The sequence below is a fragment of the Aureobasidium pullulans genome (genome assembly GCF_000721785.1).
Source record: "Aureobasidium pullulans EXF-150 unplaced genomic scaffold scaffold_9, whole genome shotgun sequence".
In the NCBI taxonomy this organism is placed as follows: Eukaryota; Fungi; Ascomycota; class Dothideomycetes; order Dothideales; family Saccotheciaceae; genus Aureobasidium; species Aureobasidium pullulans.
In genome coordinates this window covers 106,136-117,351 of record NW_021941029.1, presented here as the reverse complement: position 1 = coordinate 117,351, position 11,216 = coordinate 106,136, and the positions used below count along the sequence as shown (strand labels likewise).

Here is an 11,216-nt window from a genome sequence, read left to right as displayed (position 1 = left end):
TCTATATTCTAATTCTAAAGTTTTTGCTTCACTTGCAATTTTCTTGTCCTCCCCCGAAGTACGGCTGATGTTGACCGGTGTCACCCTCTCCTGAACTTCGACATCATGCATCGTGCCATTCACCACTCTCCTCCCTGTTCTAGTGATAGGGGGGCGAGTACCGGATGTTCGTCTACACCGATCAAGTCAAGATTAGGCCATCTGGTACTCTGTTTGATCGTTCGGATTTACGCTGCTTTCCTGATCCGTTCACCAAATCGCGGTGGAATCATTGACAGCTTTCCCAAACATTGAATACTGTAAATGTCAGCAAGCAACGCAAAAACGTGTCAGTTGGTACGGAAAGGGCTCAATGTAGGCTAATAAGAGTTATATGAATGATCGATCGAAGTATGTGGATGCTTGATGGTTGGCGAGACTCGAGAATATGTGTGTGGCAGGGTTACCCTGCGGACATGTGGACTTGATGCGTGAGTTTTGGGATTGAGGGTCAGCTGTGGATAGCGTGTTTTCGCATTTCGAACGTACGGAGAAGAAAGTTGGTGCTCGGACACTGTCAAGGTGGTACTCTAGTGAACTGATCCACAAGTCACTTGTGGATCGGTGGACTCGTTGTGCTTGGTCGCAGTGCGACATGCTCGATGGCCGTACTCGTACTCGAACTCGGACTCGACATTGACGGGGATATTGACAGCACACAGGAACAAGATCGCGTAGGAACATGGGAAGGACGTTTGATAGAGTTACAAGAGTTTGTGAATTGTAAACCGAGGCAGAACAGGACCGCTGCGCCCATTCCACCTGCATTAACTAAAAAAAGAGTTTGTCGTCTCATATCGTAGCATGAAAAGGTATTGTCGTCAAGAACAAGGGAAAACAAGTGTCTGAGGTGTTAAAGAACACTTTACATCTTTCCCTTGACCTCTTCAGCCTTGCCCTTGGCCTGACCCGAGAGCTCGTTGGCCTTGCCCTTGGCCTCACCCATCAATTCCGAAGCCTTGCCCTTGACTTCACCGGTGGTGGGTGATGAGCTGGACATCTCGTTGACCTTGCCCTTGGCTTGTCCGGCGAGCTCGTTGGCCTTGCCTTGTGCTTGGCCGGCGATGTTGCTGGCCTCACCCTTGGCCTCACCGGCGCTTACGTTTGCGGCCGACTTGAGGGATGCGGCGGCTTGCTCTGTGAGAAAACATGTCAGTAAAGGTTCATGAGAGAAAGATGGATAGAGGTAGAAGATCACATACCACCCTTCTCGATACCCTTGACGGCGGCATCAGAGATGGTTCTGTCGACTGCTTGGGCCGTCTCCTTGATGGTCTCAGTGGCAGACTTCTGGAAGCGCGCGTTGGTGCTGAAGAGGCGGGCGTTGCGGATGATGGTAGAGCGGAACATCGTGGCGGTGTTTATGTGGATTGAGTAGAAAGCTGAGTGTAGAGGTAGTGTTTCTTGGGTTTGAAAAGTAGATGGAGTGTCAAGATGCAAGAGCGACCAAGTGTTTATAAGGTGGAAGTTATTTTGCCTTGGTGGAGACAGTTCACAGCTGAGGTAGCCATGACATCACTTGCATCCGGCCACTTTCGTGGATTTTGTGGGGTAGCTAGAGCTCGGTCCTTCTTTTCGCACGTTCGAGTCGTCTCCAGATGATTGACGTTTCTCTGAGGACATTCATCGTGATCCTGCTTGGAAAGAGGATGCTAATGATTTGAGATGATGAGTGGGCATTGAGATCCTGCATTTCAAGTCTCTCTCAGAGATAGGATGTTCATGGCATCTACAACTCTAGATGTCAAAGTAAACTTCTGCAGCCTCGATACGCGTGGAAAGCCACACGAAGAAGGAAACGGCCACTTTGCTGTTCCGATCAAGCCCGTAACTTTGCCATGGAAACAGGTTCCTGCTTTACCTTTTGTATTGGCTGGATCGATCTGTCGAGTATGTTTTACGAATGAAGAATTGCTCGGAAGCATCTGTACCCGATGCTTTAAGTCTATCTGAAATATGATATTTTGAATACGCTTCTAAGGAGTTGCCCGCAATACCTTCTATGTGTCCAATTTCTTTCTATGCAATATCTGTAGTTTGGTCGATCTAAGACGACTTGACCTGCTCCTTTTTTGCTCTGTCCTTGGCAAGTTTTTCTTGCTTCGAGAGCTGTGCCTCGACAAAGACACCTCCAAATACAAGACCAACACCAACCCACTGCATCGAAGTGAGACGGTGACCGAACCAAACCACTGACAATATCATGGTAAGCATCTTTCTGGTTACAGTGACGGTAACCAAAAGAAGTGATCCGAATGTCGACAGAGTGTAGACTGCCAGACGAGTTAGCTCTTGATTATCCTTGTACGCCGAGGAATGATAACTCACAAATGAACATTTGACCCAGAGCACCACAAGCTGCGAAAGCGAAGATGTCCCATCCGACACTAGGGTGTCTTGAGATGAAGTTAATGGCATAACTCAGCTCGCCTCCAGAACTGGCACTCATGCCAAGGTATGCTCCGACGGGTGTTGTGGCGATGTAAGGCGAGATCAACAGATAAACCGAAGTCAACAAAGTACTGATGAGGTTGAGTGCGCACATCATCTGCTGTCCAGTGTAAGGTCTGTATGATTTGTAAATATGGTCCTGAGTCGAGTTGGTTAGACCGTCGAAAAGTAGGTTGATGCCGAGAAGCAGAAGTCCCCATGCACTGCTACCATCGGCACCCTTCTTCTTGGAAGAGGTGGGATGGTGCAGAGTGAAAACAGCTACACCAGCTGTCACAAGTGCCACGACGCAGTACTTGTAAAGAGGGTACTTGCGGCGGAAGAGAGTAACGTGCAAAGCCATAACAGGGAGAAGCTTGCATGATTTGGCCAGGATGAAGGTGATGTAGTCGACGTGCTTGAGAGAAGCGTAGCCAAAAGGAGAGGCCAGAGAAGACGTGACCGCTACCATGAACATGGGGAAAACAATGTTGCTGGTAGGGAAGATAGGCAGGTCATTCGACGTTTTGCGGGTGAACAGAACGTAGAGATATCCAAGTAGTGCCGCAAAAGTCGATTGCACTGTGTTGATGAAGACCGGAGAGTTGAACTTTTCCGGAGCCAGAGAACTTCCATACACGGACGTCGTGATGCGTTCCTGCAGGAAACCCCATGCTAGGCTGAAATTTCGTTAGTCCGCAATTCTGATGTTTTTGTATGTGGGCAGGACTTACAAACTTGCGTAGATTCCTCCTACGCAAACCAAAAGTTGCGAGGTTGTCTGCGCACTCCCAGATGATGATCGATCGGTCGACAATCCATCGACCTGCCTTTGCAACAGGTCCTTCTCTTTCAATTCTCCATTTGCACTCCTCTGCTTTAACACGCCATTGTTCGCCATCCTGATGTCGTCGCTTGCTGGAAAGTCGAAAGGCGAGGATCGGGATCCAGGGTTCAGTGACGAAGTTGTCAAAATATTCAAGGTCGAAGGAGAAGAGAAACAACTTCGAAATTATATTAGATGGGTCGTCGTTCTATTGATTTTGGTTTCAAAAAAAATGCTCAGGGTCAACAACCAGCTGTCCTTCTCATTGTCAATCGAGGCTAAATTTGGAAAAGGCTAAGCCGAACTGGGCCAAAATTGACCTCGGCCTTGCGCTCATGACGATTCGAAGGCTCCAACAGCGAAGACAATTCGACTATAAAGCTCTAGGGCATCATCATTTGTGCTCGCATCGTGCCTAGAGGGCTTTAAGTATAGCTGCAAGAGTTCGATGACAATAGGAAGCCTGCTTTCACCGTCACCCGCTACTCGCAGTAATTACTAATAGTGGCTTCCCTAAGAATCGTCGTGGCTCGTAATAGAGAAGCACTGCTCCGAGTTAAAAGGCTAGTAGCTACATCTCTCTAGACGCTCAGAAGTTGCTTTAACTAAAGTCATTCCTTTCTTCAGTTACAAATATGTATTAGCATTATTATTCTTATCCAAAGTGCTGTCTCTACTTCTTGGTCACTTAACCTCTTGACCGTGCTTTAGGGTCTTTGAAGAATGAGCCGTTGATTGTTCAAGTCTGGATCACCTTCACCCTCCGGAGTTCTGGAGATGTCACCAAACGACTGCGGAGGATGGAGTGTCTGGAACCTCAATGGTGGTCATTGGGGGCCATCCAACTGCCAGAAAGCCGACCAGGAGCTCGCAAAGGTAAACAGTGCTTCTCAGCCGTGGCAAGGTATGGAGTTCTTCAATTTCGGGTATTGTCCATCCAAAGGTTCTCCGGCATATAAACATCAATAGGGGTCAGCCAGGATAGCCGCCATATCAGCAGTCGGGCGGCTATCAAATGTTGTAGAGTAAGCGCCCACCGGTAGAATGCAAAAGCCGGAGATGTTCAACTCGGCAACCTGAGAGGCCGACACCGCTCAAGTTTTGCCAAAATGGGGAGAGGGGTGTTTCGAGGAAGAAACATGTTGGAAGGACATGACAAAGAAGGTGCAAATGATTATTTGTCGGTGTATATTTCTATTGAGTCAATTCATCCGTGCAGCTTGCCTCGTTTCATCCGCAGCCTTCCATTGACAGAAGATTGTTAAGCTTCTCGGTCTTAATGTGAGAGGAAAGATGGCAGTATGCACGGATGTTCCGATTCTACCGGCCCTCTCTCGGCTCTCTGGCGTCATTGGTGGGACGCTCTCAGACTCAACGTAGACAACACTTTTCTCTGGAGATCAACAGCGTTCTTTCTTCTCTTCTATCATCACATACCTCTGTCAAATCATTCAAAATGGGTTACGGAGAAGTTGACCAGACCGCCATCAACACCATCAGACTGCTCGCAGTAAGTCTCACCCCACCCACCGCTCAACTACCCCTCCATGGAGCTTCAAGGAGTCGTGACCGCTTGTTGAGTCGCCACATCCACGTTGCCTGCCATGCCAAAGCGTAGTCAATGATGGACCAGACTGACATGAGATACTCCCACAGGTCGATGCGACCGCCAAAGCCAACTCGGGTCACCCCGGTGCCCCTATGGGCATGGCCCCCGTCTCGCACGTTCTTTTTAACAAGTTCATGCGTTTCAACCCCAAGAACCCCGACTGGGTCAACAGAGACAGATTCGTTCTCTCGTAAGTCTCTTCCTCACCAATCGATTGGGCTGGCTGTCGGGTCGTATCTGATACAATGATTGTTTTTTTGTTATCATGGGATCCGGTGGGGGAGCTTCTCCACAAAGCTCAGCCCGACATCAAATGCCGATAACACGAATATGAGTTCTCGAGAAGACTGCTAACAGCATTGGCTCACAGGAACGGTCACGGTTGCATGCTCCAGTATGCTCTCCTCCACTTGTTCGGCTATGCCTTGAGCATGGACGACATCAAGGCTTTCAGAGTGAGTTCTCGAGAGACTGCCGAAACCAACGGATCGCTTCTAACATGAAAACAGACCATTGACAGCATCACCCCCGGTCACCCCGAGGCTCACGACACCCCCGGTGTCGAGGTCACCACTGGTCCTCTTGGTCAGGGTTTCGCCAACGCTGTTGGTCTTGCCATGGCCCAGGCCCAGACCGCTGGTACCTTCAACAAGCCCGGCTTTGACCTCATCAACAACTACACCTACTGCTTCTTCGGTGACGGTTGCGCCATGGAGGGTATTGCCTCTGAGGCTGCCTCCACCGCTGGTCACTTGCAGCTCGGCAACCTGATTGCCATCTACGACGACAACCACATTTCCATTGGTGAGTACTTAATCAATACGCATTTGCCCGGGCCTCGCTGACAAGCAATCAGACGGCGACACCAAGTGCGCCTTCACTGAGGATGTCATGAAGCGTTTCGATGCCTACGGCTGGCACTGCGAGTACGTCGAGAAGGGTGACACCGACCTCCAGGGTATTGAGGATGCCATCAAGAGATGCCAGGACGTCAAGGACAAGCCCTCAGTCATCAAGCTCACCACTACTATCGGTTTCGGTTCCCAGCTCCAGGGTACTGGTGGTGTCCACGGTAACCCCCTCAAGGCCGACGACATCAAGCACGTCAAGAAGCAGTTCGGCTTCGACCCCGAGAAGTCCTTCGTCGTTCCCCAGGAGGTCTACGACATGTACCACAAGACCGCTGATGCCGGTGCCGCCGCCGAGGCTGAGTGGAACAAGCTCTTCGAGAAGTACGCTTCCGAGCACAAGGAGGCCCACACCGACCTCGCCCGCCGTCTTACCGGCAAGCTCCCCGAGGGCTGGCAGAAGTCCCTCCCTACCTACAAGCCCACCGACGACGCCATTGCCTCAAGAAAGCTCTCCGAGTCCGTTCTCGAGGCCATCTACGAGGCTGTTCCCGAGCTGGTCTCTGGTTCCGCCGATTTGACTGGCTCCAACAACACCCGCTGGAAGAAGGCCGTCGACTTCCAGCCCCCCAACACTGGCATCGGTCAGTGGAACGGTCGCTACATGCGTTACGGTGTCCGTGAGCACGCCATGGCCGCCATCATGAACGGTCTTGCTGCCTACGGTACCCTCATCCCCGCCGGTGGTACTTTCCTCAACTTCGTCTCATACGCCGCCGGTGCCGTCCGTCTTTCCGCTCTGTCCCACCAGCGCGTTCTCTACATCGCCACCCACGACTCCATCGGTCTTGGTGAGGACGGTCCCACTCACCAGCCTATTGAGACTCTTGCTCACTTCCGCGCTCTGCCCAACATCATGGTCTGGCGCCCTGCTGACGGTAACGAGTGCTCTGCTGCCTACTACGTTGCCCTGACCAGCAAGGAGACCCCCTCTCTCCTCGCCCTCACCCGTCAGAACCTTCCCCAGCTCGAGGGCTCCACCATCGAGAAGGCTTCCAAGGGTGGTTACGTTGCTCTCGAGCAGGAGAAGGCCGATGTCACCCTCGTTTCCACCGGTTCCGAGGTCGGCATCTGTCTCGAGGCTGTCAAGACCCTCAAGGACGAGCACAACCTCACTGCCCGTGTTGTCTCTATGCCCTGCATGGAGGTCTTCGACGCACAAGACAAGGACTACCGCCTGTCGGTCATCCCCGACGGTATCCCCACCATGTCCGTTGAGGTCATGTCGACTCTCGGCTGGGAGAAGTACTCTCACGAGCAGTTCGGTCTCAACAGATTCGGTGCCTCGGGTGCCTACAAGGACGTCTACAAGAAGTTCGAGTTCACCCCCGAGGGTATCGCCAAGCGTGCCAAGAAGACTGTCGACTTCTACAAGGACGTCAAGCCTCTTCGCTCTCCCATCAACCGCGCCTTCCTCCAGCTCATCTAAGCTATGGATGAAAGCTATGGTTACGGCCGCGTGTTGACATGACTTATTTCCTTATTTTAACCCTTTCATAAAATGTATACCCCTCCTTTGAAAATGGGGCCATGGATACATAGAACGAAGAGAATGATACCAAAGTTTGTTAATATTGATATGAACCAATCTTGAATGTGATGTGATGTGCAAATGTTGAGCACTGAGACTGCTTCTCTCTAGGTCGTGTCTGTGTATCGATACAATTCATGAGGTTTCTGATGCTCAGACGCAAGTTATCTGAGAGAATCTCTTTAAGCACCCATCTAACCACCAAATATCGTCTCCTTGGTAGATCATCCATGTTGACAGAAAGCAAGGATATACGGTTTCATAAATCATCTCAATCGTGAAGATGAATGTACTTTTGCATGTCTAAATTTAAATCGACGCTACTCTACTTAAGCTGACCCTTCTCCCTAACCGTCTTTGCAATATAATCACCAGTCTCTGTCTTCATATCCTCAAACCCTTGAGCCACACCTTCTCTATCTTCCTTACCCATCTCTTGACTCATCTTGTGTTTACCACCCAAATGTTGGACCTTGATCTCAATACCAATGATATTCTTCCTCAACAATTCGATGTATTTTTCCGGCGCATCGTCTACTTCCCAGGGTTTCTCATGTTTTGATATTTCCGTCTCTGCTTTGTTTGATAGATCGCGGATCTGTTTGTTCAGGAAAGCGATCGTGCTGTCGGCTTTTGAGTCCGTGTAGACGGTTGCTGTGCCGTAGATTTGAGCGGCCGAGTAGTTCCATGTGGGCACCACTTTTCCCGACTCTGGTTTTGTCTTGACGTAGAGTTTTGGGGAGACGTAGCTGTGGTGTGGGGAGTTGAATAGTACCATTACTTCTTGTTGGAATGTGAATGGTTTTCCGGGGTTTGCGGCGGCGTGTTCGATGAAGACTTTGGCGTGGGGGTTTTGACGTGCGATGTGGCCGCGGAGGATGGGGAGGTCGTCGGTGTCTGGTGAGGGGTCGTCGAGGACCCAGGGGATGTGTGAGGTTTGGATGAAGTGGTGGGATGGGTCTGTCGAGGGGAGGGCGGTTGTGAGGAGGCCTAGTGGGTTTGCGGCGATGAAAGCCTCGAGGGCTGGGATTGAGGGTTCGGCATGAATGGCGCGGAGATACATGGTGAGTATCTGTTGGTGTTTTGACAGAGAGTGTGTGTAGATTGGTATGCGCAATTGTGTAGAATGAACTTCGGTCTCCCTGGTCTGGTTTGTAGAAAGTGTGAAGTTATGTCAAAGTGTGTTTCCTGCCTGGTAGGTCAATAGAGAAGTGAGTCACGGTGTAAAGTTATAGACAAATGGTCATCACGCTTCTAGATGTCAACGATAGGGCGCTGCAGTGGAAATGTTGTGCTCGAGACGGGGACACCGAAGGTCAAAATCGCATAGACTTGCCTCCAAAGGCTAGTAGAGCCAGCGATGAGTAACGGGCTATTCAGGGTTCCTGAATGGTCGCCGCAGTAGCCGCAATTGCCTGTGACATGGCCTATCATTTGACAACTGATTTCGCTGTGTCTTGTGGATTCTTGCACATGCTCGCGGGAAGTTTTGCTCTTTGCGATGTGAAAGGAAGGTGCGCTGGAAAATCGATTGCGGCTTGTCAAAAGATCTCCGCCTTTTGTTGGGAACGTCATCAGGTGCGAGCTGTGCACGACCTCGTACTCTTGACGCCAGATAAAATCATTGGACCGGCCATACATCATCACTTTTTGAGCATAGCACTGCTGCATACTCACGCATCTTGTTCCATAGGAAGTCCAGTATGGATAACACGGAGAGAGGCCTAGATGTGCCACATCTGCCACCCGAGATTCTGCAAATGATCATCAAGTGCCTTGCAGACACTCATGATGATAAAACATTGCTGCGTGCTGCTCTGGTCAACAAAGAGTGGCTTGACCCGGCAACTGACTTTCTCTGGCGATCACCACCTCCAGGAGCGTTGGCTGCTTTGCCTCGTCCTCGCCGACAGTACTATGCTGCCAAGATTACAGAACTCTACTTTCGGCACATTGATGAGGGCAAGTACCACTCACAGTATAAGAACCTACAGTTCACACGCTTGACTTGTATTGGACTTGATCAAGTCCGCCTTCGCAAGAACCAGAAGCTTTTCTTGAGCCAGTACATACAGCCTCGCCTGGAGTCCTTTTCTTATTGGGGTGGTCATCCATGCGAAGATGCACTTGAACGTCTGGAGTCCGATTGCCCTCGCTTGAATGACTTCCATGCCATCGAGCCTCTCGAGTTGATATTTGATGCCGAAAAGCTAAACAAGTTCCTGCGAAACCGCACTTCTCTAGTGAACGTCGAGTTTGGTCGAGGATGGGAGTATTCCTTGCCCAAGGAAGTACTTGCACAGCTTTCGGAACTTGAGAACATACAGAGACTGGATATAGTGCCTTTCTTGAAACCACTCATGGTTCGAGAAGTCTGGTCGGACCCCGAGAACAAGTTCAAGAATCTGAGAATCCTTCACATTCGACTTCCATCTGTGTCCGTTGGAGTTTTGGCAGCTTGTACGCCTTTGGTTGACACATTGTTCCTTGAGGTCAAAGGCTCTGAGCAAGATGTCCTCCAAGCACTGGAACCAATGCAGCACCTACGCCACCTCGAGCTAGAGTTCCACAATTACGACGGAGGTGTCCAGCTGTCAGTCGAAGGTATTAAAACGCTAGGAAAGCTTCCAGACCTCGAGATCCTCCTCATTCGTCCCTGGACAAGAACGCGGGCTTATTACAACAATCTCAAGGCTTCATGGCTAGGAGACGACGAATTCGCTGACATGATGTCGAGCTTGCCAAAGCTCAAGAGTCTGGTGTTCCATGTGGAATGTAGCATCACACTCAAATCAATCACCTCGCTTGGCAAAACACATCCAGACATGTATTGCTGTGACCTGCATGGCGTTTTCGTACTTGATGACTGGTCAGTAGCCCCGGGACCAGTATTGCCGAACTTGAGGAGACTTGCAATGGATGCACCAGACCTACGAGGCCGCACGAGGTGAGCCTAGCCGATAGAGATTTATTATATACTCTGCTAACTCACGACTAGAGCCTCGAGCACTCCTCTTCCCGCGAAAGTCGATCGAATCATCGACATACTTCTACGACAAGTACCTATGATCGAACAATTAGGCTTCCACGATTTCGAACGAAATGTGCTGGCCGATCAGGTGCTTGAGAGATTTGCTGTACGAATAGACGGTGCTTTCAACGAGAAAGAGGCAGCTGCATTCCGCCCATGGTCTTGGTTACAAAAGAATGGCAAGAAGGTTTCGCGGACGGGTGCAGATCATGCTAATGATATGGAATTGTTCCGAAGAACTGCATTTGGCCATATCATGGATCTCATGCATGAATGAGGGATGCACATAAAGGACAATACAAACCGATTAAGTCCCGATGGGAGAGCTGTGAGTTCACAATCAGACCCATGATTGCGGAGGGGTTGACAGCAGGAGTGGGCCTCGAGGTTCCAAGAAGAAGATCAGAGGTCGATGGTTGCCAGATCACACCTTAGAGACACTGGCCCTCCTCTGCCGAGTACTCCAACCGACTTCATACATTTGGTGTTCACAATATCGAGGCGGCAATATGAAAATGGTCGACTCGTTAGGGTGAAGGGAAAGCTCAGACTCGAGAAGTTCTAGCATACCAGTCTCCTGGGAACATGAGCCCTGAAGGAAGCGTCCTCTTGACTCTTGCCGTGCATACCTCTGCGACGAGTGGCTATATCTAGCCTCAGCGAAGGCTCGCCTGATGAAAAATTTGAATAGCTCTAGCTTTAATCTGACCAAGACAAGTAGAAGGGTTGCTAAATACGAACAAGATCAAGTCTTGACCGTCCAAGCTTGTTGTATACATAGAAGTTCAGCCGACGAGTGAGAGTATCCACAAGGGTTGTTACGCGATAGTGATCGACATAGA

The 11,216-nt window shown here is 50.2% G+C and overlaps 5 protein-coding genes across 5 annotated transcripts; 2 read left to right on the top strand and 3 right to left on the bottom strand.

Annotated features, from left to right (window-relative positions):
- Positions 1–645: 645 nt before the first annotated feature.
- Positions 646–1,467, bottom strand: M438DRAFT_318457 (uncharacterized protein). The gene is made up of 2 exons (XM_029902796.1): positions 1,242–1,467; positions 646–1,176 (listed from the first exon to the last, which is right to left on the bottom strand). Exons 1-2 carry the CDS (start codon positions 1,387–1,389, stop codon positions 905–907), a joined length of 420 nt encoding a protein of 139 aa, XP_029760441.1. The 5' UTR covers positions 1,390–1,467; the 3' UTR covers positions 646–904.
- Positions 1,468–1,952: 485 nt separating this feature from the next.
- M438DRAFT_296469 (UAA transporter) lies at positions 1,953–3,512 on the bottom strand. Its single transcript, XM_029901905.1, has 3 exons — positions 3,204–3,512; positions 2,368–3,149; positions 1,953–2,312 (listed from the first exon to the last, which is right to left on the bottom strand). Exons 1-3 carry the CDS (start codon positions 3,368–3,370, stop codon positions 2,086–2,088), a joined length of 1,176 nt encoding a protein of 391 aa, XP_029760440.1. The 5' UTR covers positions 3,371–3,512; the 3' UTR covers positions 1,953–2,085.
- A 1,239-nt stretch (positions 3,513–4,751) lies between these two features.
- Positions 4,752–7,384, top strand: M438DRAFT_318452 (transketolase; the record flags this gene model as incomplete). The annotated part of the gene is made up of 5 exons (XM_029902795.1): positions 4,752–4,805; positions 4,952–5,094; positions 5,275–5,359; positions 5,414–5,708; positions 5,761–7,384. The coding sequence occupies 5 exons, from the start codon at positions 4,752–4,754 to the stop codon at positions 7,239–7,241; spliced, it is 2,058 nt and encodes a 685-aa protein (XP_029760439.1). The 3' UTR covers positions 7,242–7,384.
- Positions 7,385–7,596: 212 nt separating this feature from the next.
- On the bottom strand, positions 7,597–8,753 carry M438DRAFT_345404 (uncharacterized protein). The gene has a single exon (XM_029905444.1). It carries the CDS (start codon positions 8,404–8,406, stop codon positions 7,669–7,671), a length of 738 nt encoding a protein of 245 aa, XP_029760438.1. The 5' UTR covers positions 8,407–8,753; the 3' UTR covers positions 7,597–7,668.
- A 38-nt stretch (positions 8,754–8,791) lies between these two features.
- Positions 8,792–11,142, top strand: M438DRAFT_296460 (uncharacterized protein). Its single transcript, XM_029901904.1, has 2 exons — positions 8,792–10,290; positions 10,342–11,142. The coding sequence occupies exons 1-2, from the start codon at positions 9,047–9,049 to the stop codon at positions 10,649–10,651; spliced, it is 1,554 nt and encodes a 517-aa protein (XP_029760437.1). The 5' UTR covers positions 8,792–9,046; the 3' UTR covers positions 10,652–11,142.
- The last annotated feature ends 74 nt before the right edge of the window (positions 11,143–11,216 follow it).